At 37.6% G+C, this 12,525-nt stretch overlaps 1 protein-coding gene across 1 annotated transcript in view; it reads right to left on the reverse strand.

Moving 5' to 3' along the window:
• RIF1 (replication timing regulatory factor 1) overlaps nt 1-12,166 on the reverse strand; it is a 57,179-nt gene extending 45,013 nt beyond the window's left edge. Inside the window, 11 exon segments of the mRNA XM_032636735.1 lie at nt 1,722-1,860; nt 4,099-4,191; nt 5,985-6,014; nt 6,016-6,092; nt 6,095-6,174; nt 7,045-7,139; nt 7,233-7,360; nt 8,469-8,565; nt 10,584-10,662; nt 11,405-11,520; nt 11,920-12,166. Coding sequence (XP_032492626.1) covers nt 1,722-1,860; nt 4,099-4,191; nt 5,985-6,014; nt 6,016-6,092; nt 6,095-6,174; nt 7,045-7,139; nt 7,233-7,360; nt 8,469-8,565; nt 10,584-10,662; nt 11,405-11,520; nt 11,920-12,144 — 1,159 coding nt within the window. The 5' untranslated portion in view covers nt 12,145-12,166.
• Between the last annotated feature and the right edge of the window lie 359 nt (nt 12,167-12,525).

Here is a 12,525-nt window from a genome sequence, read left to right on the forward strand (position 1 = left end):
AAAAAAAGTTGTCATTACCAGTAATTTATTTTACCAAGCACTTTAACTGTTGGTGCAATTAATGAGATTTTGGAAATCTAAATATTCATTTAGATTTAGTTCTACTCTACATTAGCGATAATCAGATTGCTTAAATTCCACACAAACACTAAATACACTTTAAACAAAATATTTATACCTGAAGTGTTTACTATATCAGTGACGGGAGGATATATAAAATAATACAGTCTGTGCTAAATCAACTTATCAAAAAGACTTGAAAAGGATTGTGAAGCATCTGTCAAGTCATGTATTTGGTGGAATAACATTGATCAATGTTTCTTACAAGTATTCTGCCATTCAGCTTTCAATTAACATTTTTATAAGAAGAAAATGAAGTCAGACCACTGTGGAAACAAATCCTCTAATCCTTTCTGAACTCCTATCTATGAGAGGAGGAGAATACCAACAACTGCTGTGCAATACCCCATTCTCTTTTAGTTACAAGATCTGCTTTCACTCAGAACAGTGATGGGTATCTACTCTTTTACTACTTTATCTAGTTTCCCATTTAGCCATTGTCCCAATGAGATTTTTAAGTGGAACTGTATATGGAATTTCTGAAATGCTGTTTACAGATGGCTGACTCAGCTGCAAAGCAGCTCATTTTTGCCCCTTCTGCCTTCCCCTCCTTCCTGTAGTCTGCAATTAAGGCATACTGAAGATGACAACAGAAAAAGACAGGCATCTGATTCCTTAATGACTTCCTGGATCCATAATACCAGTCATAGACTCTCTAGCTCTTGACTTATTTCAAATGAGACAGCATTTTATTTACCTTCTTTAAGTCACTCCTATTTTACGCTTTAACACAACTATACATAATTCCACCAGATTTAATCCTGGATACCTCACACTGAGGTTCATAAACAATAACCAAAAAAAGGTGACATTTCCAATTAAAATCTGTGTCTGGCAATATTTTCAATAAAAGTAGTTGTAGTTAATGCAAATAGTTATTTACAAAACACATTTTAAAAGGGATTAATGGTCTTTGGCAAGGGCAAACACAGGATGAAATCAACATTATTTAGCAGATCTTGTAAACTATCAATTATACCTAAGATTAACTACCCAGTTAAGTAGGTACTCATACTGACCCACTTTTGGGCGTAATACTTTTGCACATATATATATATTAAGCACTTCCAGTGAACAATAAAAAGATAAGGGTAAGGTGCATCAAAAGGAATCACTTCTACATATTAATGTTAGCCCACTATCAGGTGCTGTTCTAAAGATCCTGAAAAAAAGTTCCTCAGTCTGATACTTTGATTCCATAGCAATCAAAATTGTTTGCTATCATCTATTGGCTGTGTGACCTTTGATCAACTACTTAATCTTCTGAAAATAGCGATAATGCTTACCATCTAAGGTCTACTGTGATGATTAAGTGAGAAGTATGTAAAATGCTCAACTAAGTGCTGGAATTCACTAAGAAAGCCACAAACAGCATCTGTCACTTTGTTCAGTTTTTGAAATAGTGTAAAATAAACTTTATATCTGTGATTTTCAATAATGCCTGGCCTTTGAATTCTACTTTTAGCCACAAATTTATTCCCCTAAAATAATATTCAATGATAGGTAAATATTCAATATAAAGTCCCCCCCCCAAAAAAAATCAGAAGAGCTTTGTTTTTCATCTTAAGCCATAAAAAATCGAATTTTTAAATATTACTTACCTGGATTTAAAGCAAAATTATCTATTAAACTCTTCCAAGCAATAAAAGCTATTTTTTTAATCATGGGTGCTCCACTACGAAATCCCAGTTCTTCTAGCTGTAATAGAGAATTGATGAAACTCCCACTTCGATGCAAGGTCTAAAAAGGAAGAATCATTAAGAAGTTACTTACCTGCCTGAAACAATATATAGGCACTATCATCATTCATTTATCTAACTCACCCAGTGTTAACTATGTAAAATCTAAGGAATTTAAACTTTTTAAAGTACTAAGTTTTGTATGCAAAATTCTGCATCACAAAATATAAAGCTCCATGAAATAGGTAATGCATAATACACATTTCTAAAACGTTAGAGAATATGAGAAATGTGATAAATCCAAAATTTTACCAACATATTAAAAAAAGTATTCATATGAAAAAATCTGAATATTAAAGATAAATAAATTCAAACTAATAATCTTTTCAAATACACTGAAACAGGCAGGAAAAACAGTTAAGTAAAAGATGGATAAATGACAAGTAAACAATGCATCCCAAGAAAAAATACACAAAAAGAACTTTAATAGTCATAAGTGACTATAGTCCACACATAATCTGAACAGAATATAAATGTAACAAAAACAACCGGCTTAGAAATTCACAAAAATCCACAAGAAAGCTACTAGAGCCAATAAAATCATTTCAGCAATGTTGCAGAGTACAAGACCAACACACAAAAATTTGTGGTTCTATACAACAGCAATGAATGATCTAAAAAGGAAATCAGGAAAGCAATTCCATTTACAATAGCACCTAAAAGAATTAAACACTTAGAAATAAATCTAATCAGAGGTGAAAGACTTTTAAACTAAAACCTACAAAGTATATATGAAAAGGCCTAAATAAATGGAAAACCATCTGGTGTTCATGAATAGGAAGATTTAATATCATTAAAATGTCAATACTACCCAAAGCAATCTACAAATTCTACACAATCTCTATCAAAATTCCAAAGGCCTTCTTCACTGAAAAATAAAAGCTGATCTTCAAAAATTCATTATGGAATTGCAAAGAGCCCCAAATAGCCAAAACAATTGTGAAAAAAAAAATTATAAAGTTGGAATACTCACTTCCAAACCTACTGCAACAGTACAGATTAAAGCATATGGTAATGGCATAAGGAGAAACATAACAGACCAATGGAACAGAGATCCCAAAAATACTCTCACATACACTGTCAACTGATTTTCAGCAAGAGTGCAAAGACCACTCAACAAAAAAGAGACTTAACAAATGGTGTTTGGAAAATTGAGCATCCACATACAAAAAAATGAAGCTGGACCCTTGCCTTACACCATATATTAAAATAAACTCGAAATGGATCAAAGATCAAAATTTATGAATTAGCAAATCCAGAGAAAAAGCAGAATGGAGGTTACAAGAGGCTGCAGAGGGAGGGGCAGAGGGAGTCAATGTTTATGTAACATGTATAGTTTTTGCTGGGGATGATGAAAAGGTTCTGGGTGTAGACATTGGTGATGTTTACACAACTGTAAATGCTTTTAGTGCCACTGAACTGTATACTTAGGATGATTATGATAAATATTATGTTATGTTTATTTACCACAATAAAGAAAATCACAACTCCACCCCCTCAAAAAAACCTGGCTTAAAGATAGAACATACAGTTAATTCTCATTATTCACCATAGTTATGTTCTATAAAGTTGCCTTGACACTGTATTAGCAAATACTGAGCCATGGCTTGTAGGGAAAATGCAGGGTTAGGTTCCTGCAAGCCTCTGATCACATTTTCATCGACCATTTGACACACAACCTTGTTTTATGTTTGTTTTGGTTTAAAGACATCTTGTTGATTCACTAACATTGAACTCACAGCGGACAGCACTGTAACTCACACCTGAACAGTCTATCTAGCACATGTATTTCCCCCTTAAGGCACATCATATAGCCTTCCGCTGCTTAGCAACCACAGACAGCACTTCAGCACTACATTTTGGGGCCATTTAAAACTGAAATCACCAAGAAAAAGCATGAAATGTGAAAAATGTGGCATTAAATGGATCATGAAATGGACATTTGTTTAAAGGACATTAAGAATTGAAGCAAAAAAAAAAGAATTGAAGCAAAAATGCAGAACGTAACCTTGCTCAACCTCAGGTGGGAACATGCATGCTGCAGGGACTCAACTTTTTGCCACTACACGTGCCTACAATTGACTGCAAAAGCAGCACAAATACTGATGTTGGGTTAACAAATAAATTTTAGTAATTTTCATATACGGCATGCATGAATAATGAGGATCAACTGTACTATGGAAAGTTAAGAAATTAAAGGGTCTGGCATGTAAAAACTGTTCATTAACTGTGCACTTACCTTCCCAAGAAGTTTGACAAACAAAGGCCATAATTTTAACACGTAAGTCTCATTTTTACTCATAAATAGCTTCTGGAGTTCTGAAAGTAATTTCTAAAAACCAAAGCAAAAATATTTACCAAAGATGCTTGGAAAGAAAAAGAATGCAGTATTAAATTGACCTCAGCAAAGTAACTTTTCCCAGTATTTTATCAGGAAAACTTTCACATATATAGCAAAGCTGATGGAGTCTTACAGTAAATATCCAAGTATAAATACCACTAACATTTTACTATGCTTGTCTTATCACATATCTGGCCATTCTTCCATCCATCAACAGTTTTTTTCCCTACCAATATACTTTCCCCTAAAAACTTCAGCTTGCTTATCATTAGAGTTCAAACGATAATGCTTTAACCACTCACTCTAACTTTAAAAATTAATAGCTTCATGGGTAACACATCTGAGAAAATTTAAGTTCAAATTTATTAAGAATTTTATACAGTGGACCCCTGGACAATGTGAATTTTAACTGTGCGTTCTACTTATACTCAGATATTTTTCAGTAGTAAACACTACAGTACTGCACAGTCCGTGGTTGGTTGAATCCAAGGATGCAGAGAAACCACGACTACAGAGGGCCAACTCAAGTTGTTCAAGGGTTCACTGTGTACGCTCTTAAGAAATAAATTTATCAATAAAAAAAACTTACAAAGACACTGGTGTCACTTTTAGACTCCAAACCTTACCATCAGGCATCCTGGTTATTAAAAAATAAACAAAACCCCAGGTTTTAGAATCTGGACGCCTCCACTACCTCCTGGATTACTGTAATGTCTCCCAACTAGTCTCCCTGCTCCTACGTAGAGTTTTTTTTTTCCTCAACGCAAAGTGATCCCTTTAAAACCAAAGTATGCATATCACTTGTAGACTCAAAAGCTTCAAATACGGTTTTCAATATAACCCAGAGTAAAAACCAAATGCCTTACAATGGCCCCCGAGGTCCGATGTGATTTGGCCCTGTTTCTGGTATCATCTCCTCCTCCTCTCATCCTCATCACTCTATCCTACTGCCCAGTGTTCGCTGAACACAACCAAGTACTCATATCAGAGCAAGGCCTTTTGCGCTCATGGTTCCTCCTGACTCAAATGAGCTTACTGCATATTATTCAGGTAGCTAACTCCTATATCGCCTTCAAATCACCTTCCAAATAACCTATTCTTTTTCCTTCCCTGACCACCTCACCCTTCCTCTCCGATGGCACTTTCCATCCAGTCCCTGCTGTTTTCCATTAATGCTCTTTACTAAATATACTATATACTTTATTATCTCTATATATACTACATACTTTATTATTTCTATACTATATAGATACTATATACTATACACTTTATTATCTCTCCCACTAGAAAATAAGCTCCACAAGTTGCTTTTGTTCACTGCTATACACACAGTACCTAAAACAACGTCCAGTATATAACAGGTGCTCAATAAATGTTATGAGAAAGGTTGAAAAACCTAAAACCTGGGGCAAGTAATAACTTTAGGAAATTGTACACACTAGATGCACTTGTGTGCATTAAATTTGTATCTACTGGGATTATGCTTTAACAATCCAGATAGCGATGAATCAGTTAATGTTCTCCCCTTTTCCAAAAATGCAATTTCTTGCAATCACCATTCGTTGGGGATGGGGTAAAATGCCTGGATTGTATAACACTGAATAGACAGCTCCCTTCCTTACTATAATATAGGATCAGTGTGACTACATTAACTTTAAACAATTCTTTGTATTAATTCAAAGAGGAACTTCCTAGATCATAGAGCAATTACACCAATATGAGCCCTCAGCTTGGCGCAAAACCTTACAATGCAGTATCCAAAAAATCCTTAAAGTATTACTTACGGTAGTCATAAGCTGCTCTGTGATAGATGCTAATTTCTTGTTGTTTCTGAAGTAACAACGGCATTCCCATCTCTAGAGCAGTAGCTCCCCGCAAATGCACCTTTTGGCCGAATGACCACTTAATGGTATGACCAATTTTGCCCATCTAATTGACTCTTCTCCCATTTGAATTGGGGCTTGTTCAATTAGCCTGTGTAGAGAAATCAATGACTAAATTAGTTTGACCTCACCTTTTACGTCTAAAGTACCAGGAAAATATACAGTACACAAGTATGCAGAAATATGCATAGTATGGTCCCAACTGTTTTACAATACTATATACACAATATATACACACACAAAAATAAGATCTAATTTTTAATTGCTAATTGTAGACTTCCCTATTATTTTAATAAACTTTTCAAAAAGGAGAACGTATCATCTTTCCTTCAGATTAAAAAGTGTAAATACTAATTATTTTTTACAGAATTAAGTTCAATATTCTTATAAGACAGGACAGCTAGAGAACCATGATACACTGTGAACATCAATCAGGGCATCAGAACACTAAGTAGTTAAAACATAGAGCTCAACAACTAAAGGAAACTTTTAAAGAATGAAAAACAAGTTAAAGCAAAGCACATCAACAGTTTATGGCTGGTCAGCACATCCATTATGAAAGCAAGGATGTGTAGGAAGAAGACAGGGGATTTTCCTGTTCCCCTCATCTGCTGCTAGGAATTATTTAATGCTTTCCTAAATGCCTGTTACAGCTCACGTAAAAGTCTGTATTATTTTTTAAACTCTTGCAAAAGCTTTAACAGAAATAATTTTTAAAACCAGAACTGTGTTAGCAGCAGCGGCAGAACCAAGGCTGTATTTTAAGGACTGTCTCAGTAAAAATAAAGAAACCTAGTAACTTATGCACATCTACCTCCTTCTTCCTGTTACTTGCTTTTAGTCTAGAAGACATTTCCTTCTTTTAATGTTTAACTCAATTTCAAGTCCCAAAAGACTACTCCTTAAAGTTCTAAATTTACTGAAACTGTTCTTCTAAATTCCATAGCATACAAACTCATACCTTATGATGACATTTAATGCTTCATAATCCACAACAGCAGAATGCATCTCTCCTCTATTAAAGACTATTTCTAATGAATCAATTATACTAGATACCTGAAAGACAGAACCAAATAAATACAAACCAAATAAGTATGAAGTTTTTAATTGGCATGTGGTTAAGAAGACATATACAAAAACTATACTCACTACTTTGCCAACAACTTCAGTGGGAAACGTCTGTTTGGATATCACCCAAAGTGCCCTAGTACGTACATTTTTATCTGAATTCTTAACAATATCATTCAGTTTTGAAAGCAGTTCTTGAATATTTGTCTCTGAAAAATAAGCAGTTTTAATTATGTGGAATCATTTACATCCTTTAAAATCTCTAACAGAAAAATAGAGAAGAATCCTGTTCCCTTCAGTGTCAAAAAGTTAAATGCATATCCAGAGAAAAGGACCAGAGAACCAATGTTGATATCAAACTTCTTCCCAAACACAAAACTCAGGTCAGAGGGAAGGTATTCTCAGAGAAAACAGATAGTAGCCTCTAAATCAGATATTTTTCAACTAAAATATTTCTATAAGGTCTTATTATTAGGTATGAACATACAAGTCAATTTTTGGCAAGACATTATGAATCCTTTATCTCTGCTCCAAATGAAAAACTCCTACTTTAGATTGCTAAACATTTCTATATATAAAAAAAGCAGAAACTTTTTCCTCAGAAAAAAAGATGGTAACAACTTTCTTATATCCTTAATCCCTATTCCTAATTTCCTCTCTCTAAAGATCACCTCCCAGGTTTCCTTTACCATGACAAGCTACCTACAGAACAATAATTAAGATCACAATCCTCCCCGGATATCCATGGGAAACTGGTTCTAGGACCCCCTCTCAGGAATATCAAAATCCAAGAGATGCTCACGTCCCTTACGCCTTCCAAATCCGTGGGTTCTGCATCCAAGGATACAGAGGGCCAAGGATGCTTGAAAACTCAGAAAAGCATCAGATCCTGTGCTTTCATTACCACTTTTAGCTCCAAATTATCTCATTTACCACTAGGTGAAAGAACTTTTCAAATACAGCATGTTCCTTAACACATGCTTGTGTAAAATAAATGAACCATCTAACTTCCAAAATTAATTCCATCTAATTATAAACTTCCCAAAGCAGGTGTGTTTTTATAAAGGACAAGGTTCAGTTTTTGCAACAATTATTTTTAAATAGGCTTATTTTATTTTCTTTTACAGCAAACTTTATAGGTAACAAAGTCAGAACTACATCTAAGGAAAAGAAACCTTCCAACAATGATATAACCTAAACACTTTTCTCAGAAGCAAATCCTGAACTACAGGTTATGAAACTAATAGAGAGGTAACAGTACTTTTAACAGTATCAAACTATAAACCTCTAAAAAATACTATATCACAATAAATTTACCTGATAATCCAGAGGTAATTTTCGGATTATATAAGCAAAACCCCAAGGCCTGCAGAGCAGCACTACTGAGCTCTGAGTTTTGACTGGCAATGTGAGTCTTCGAAACAAAATAACATTTGTTACAAACAAGTACAACTGTAAATTAATTTTTAGACAGCAAAAGTTGATTAAAAACAAAATTACATTTTAATTCCAACAATCAACTGATCTTTGAGAGCAGATTAAAAAGGATTAAGATCAGGAGGCCATGGATACACCCTAGCAAAGAAAGAAGGAAAGTAGGTAGAGATCAGCTAAATAAAGAATATTTTTCTTAAAAGGAAAAGAACATCTCCACACATCTGAAAGCAAAAAAAAAAAAGCCAACAAATGGAAGATGCTGAAGACACTAGACAGGAAACAGAGTAGGAGCAAAACCCTTCCACAAAAAGAAAGCAAGACTCAAAGGCAAAAGCTGACATATTAGCTATGGAGTGGAGCAACACCTCTAACACAGAGAGGGAAGGAGCTGGAATGTAACATTTACTAAGTAGCTAAAGTGCTAGGACCTTTAAACATTATCTCAATACTTCACAGACAGGAGAATTTGAGTCCATAACCATCTGGAATTCAAAGCCCAATGCATATTCTATATGTAAAAGTTATAAAATCCCAAACCTGTCAAAGGGAGTCTTGCCATATGCCCCAACCCTACATTTACTTGTAACCCTGCATTCTTGGTACCATTTCCCATTCCAAAGTGATTTATCTTCAAATCCCCCCATTTCTCTGAATCCAATATCCAAGGAATCCTCGACTATCTGCTACTCTTGACAGAGAAGAATGGTAAATGTTAGTAGTCAAATATAAGAACAGACACTTCATTGGAGCACCCCTTTCATAACTAATCAAAACAAACATCCAAAACACTACACCCTGAGATACAAAGTCTTAAACACTTAAGACGATGAGAGCTACTACTATATCTCCTAGATAGTAGCTAATATGTGTGTGATCAACTTTTGATTTTCCTATTAACCACCCACATGCTTCTAAATAATTATTAGGCATTTTAGTTACAAACCCTATTTACAAACAATGCAACTTGACTCAAAACGCATACAAATGAGTTTCTGATCCTACATGCTCTCAAATACCAAATACATCATGCATGTCTTCATCACAACAAATACACTACAAGAATGTGGAAAATGACAATGAAGAAAAATGGGACAATAAATACCATTAATATTGTTTACACTATTAACAAGTCTTGACCTACTACACAATAAAGTTCTTGCTTACATGAACAAAAACTACTGATGACTATAACAGGAATATTTAAGGGTAGGCAAGGTAGTACCCCCAATGCCTCAACATTTGGCCCAAAATCATGGTAAAATGTATAATGAACATCTTGACAGAATACTTCTGTTTAAAAGCACAAAAACAGGGTCACAAAAATAAGAACTCAAAGGGACTTTGGAGATTTAGTTCAACCTCTTTATTCTAAAAACAAGGAAATTAAGTTACGTGTTAAGGAAAGACAAGTCACAAAGGCACAGTATACTCAAGTGACGACAAGAGCACAGGTCCTCAGTTTGATGTTTAAACTACACAACCTCCCTATAAACAAGCAAACAAGATAACCATAAGCGGTTTTTTAAACTAAGCAAGAGTGGCAAAAAACTAAGGGTGAGTGAAGATAAAAAAATGAATGTTACCCCACACAAGTAGACCAATGACAAAACTACAGATTCATTTATTTAAAAGTACATTGCTACAAAAGGAGAAAAAAAACAGATTAAATAATCTCTGATCACTGCTTTCCTATTAAGAGTGCAAGTTTTGGATTCAAGTGGCCACGGCTGACTTTAGGCACATTAAACTAATTTCTTCTGCCAAGTGGGGATTAAAGACTAGCCTCACTGGGACAGGGAGGGTTAAGTGAGAGAAAACAAGATAATTAAGACAGCACCTGATACAGTACCTGATACACTGTAAGTCCTCAAATAGTACTATAATAACCCCGGTGTTATTTATTTTAGACTCAAAGTTTTTGAGTTAATTGGCAAAACCTGTTTTCCCCACAAAATTAAAAACTATTTACTATTTACAACAAATATACATACATACCTTTAAAACTCTGAATAGCTGAGGAAGTTTCTTCTCAATTTCTATAATGATTTCTTTTCCATCTTCTCCAGTCATACGACTTCAGAAAAGCAGAAAGAACACAAATTTATGCAAACAGCAGACACAAAATTGAACTATGAAATACTTGCATAATCTTTTTAAACATTATGTTAGAACACGGGCAAATTAATTGACCCAGTGCTTAAGATGCTTAAGAACATATAAGAATATAAATACGAAGAAACCCTCAGAATAACTTGTGCATCCACACTGTCCACAGGTTTTGACAGCTTCCCTATGTGAAGAGGAAACAGGGAAATCTATCCCTAGTTAAAAACTAAGAAACTTACTAAATCTTTATCGCTTTGTACCAGTTGTTACCCTTTCCTTGCAATTTCCAAACTACATTTAACTCAGAAAAACATGGTCTGCAGGGGAAAATAAAAAACGTGGGAAGCATTTGCGATTAAAAGAGAACTCGGTTTATTGCTCTCTATTAAAAAACCAATTGTGGGTTCCCCCACTGTCCCGAAACACAGGTGGCTCACGCTGAAAAACCATTACTCCAGCACGCTCCCTTCCAACCAAACTTTTCTTAACCCTTTGCTTGCAAGACACACGTGCAGGCTTCCTCATTCAAAACTTGCACCTTAAGGGAAGCAGCACCCGCAGCCGGGAACGTCACCTAGCACGCCGCACCCCGGCGTCCCCGCAGCTACTAGACTTCCAAAATACACAAACTCGCTTCGCGTGCCCACCCGGACTACCTCCTCCCCAAGACCCGCCAGGGTGCCCCACCCCATACCCCCAGCAGGCCTCACCTGGTCAGAGTCAGGTAAGCGTCGGTCTGCTCTCCAAGGGAGGCGGAAGGGTCTTCCAAAGTCTCCAACAGCGGCACGAAAGGGCTGTGGCCCGGGGCCGTCATGTCGGCCCCTCCCTGAAGCCCAGACCGGAAGAGGACAATCCAGTGACCGATGGTAACAGCTCCGCGGCGGCCCCGCGTGAGTCCGGGCCCCAGCCCCGCGTGAGTCCGGGCCCCAGCCCCGCGCGCCCGCCCCCGCCCTCCCAGAGCCACCGCGTCCACGCCCCGGGCCCCTCGCGCACAAACTCAAGGTCCGAACCTCCGCCTGCGCGCCGCAACACGGTCCCAGGCCCACGCCGCGCTCCGCCCAGGGCCCGCTCCCGCCACCAGTTTCCCGGGCAGCTTTCAACAGCAGGAGGAGACCGGCGCGGCTTCGAGAGAAGCCCGGGGAGCGAGGCGTCTCACCGCGAGGGGGCGGAGGTTGCGCCAGGCTGACGGTTCCCCGCCGCCTATCGCTGTGACCCCGATATTCACCCCCACGTACGAAGATAGACCTGCGTCCTCTCCGCCGCTGCCCTGCAGCACCCGGACGCAGCCCGACCTCGACTTTCCCGGCTCCGGCTGTTTACTCACGCGTGCGGCCCGCTCCCTCCTAGACCAAGATGGCGGCGGGGGCGGGCCCCAGAGCGCGCGGGAGTAGGACAGGCCTGGCGGGAGAGGCTCGAGCCAATCCAACAGGCAGCGGCGCGCCGGAGTCATCGATCGCCTCCCTTCCCTGCCTGCTGCCCCGCCCTGCCCCTCAGGTCACCTTGCAGGTGGGGGTGTTTTGGCCCGTATTTAACCCGCGAGGGACTTGAAATTCAAAATGTAAGTGAATCGCCGAAGTTTACCAGACTAAATTTAGTGCGTCTTCAAACTGCAAGTCCAGTACTTCTTGAAGTATTAGCAACAAATCATTTAGCAACAGGAGATAACTGTACTGTGATGTTTAAGAGCTGCGTTTAGATTGGTCTAGATTCCAACCCTAGTTCCGTGTGACTTTAGCAAGTTAGTCAACCTTTTTATGCCTCAACTTCCTCCTCTGTAAAATAGAGATGATAATAGTACCTACTTCAGGTTCAGGTGAAAGCTAACTGAAAA

The sequence above is a fragment of the Phocoena sinus genome, chromosome 7, assembly GCF_008692025.1.
Source record: "Phocoena sinus isolate mPhoSin1 chromosome 7, mPhoSin1.pri, whole genome shotgun sequence".
Lineage (NCBI taxonomy): Eukaryota > Metazoa > Chordata > Mammalia > Artiodactyla > Phocoenidae > Phocoena > Phocoena sinus.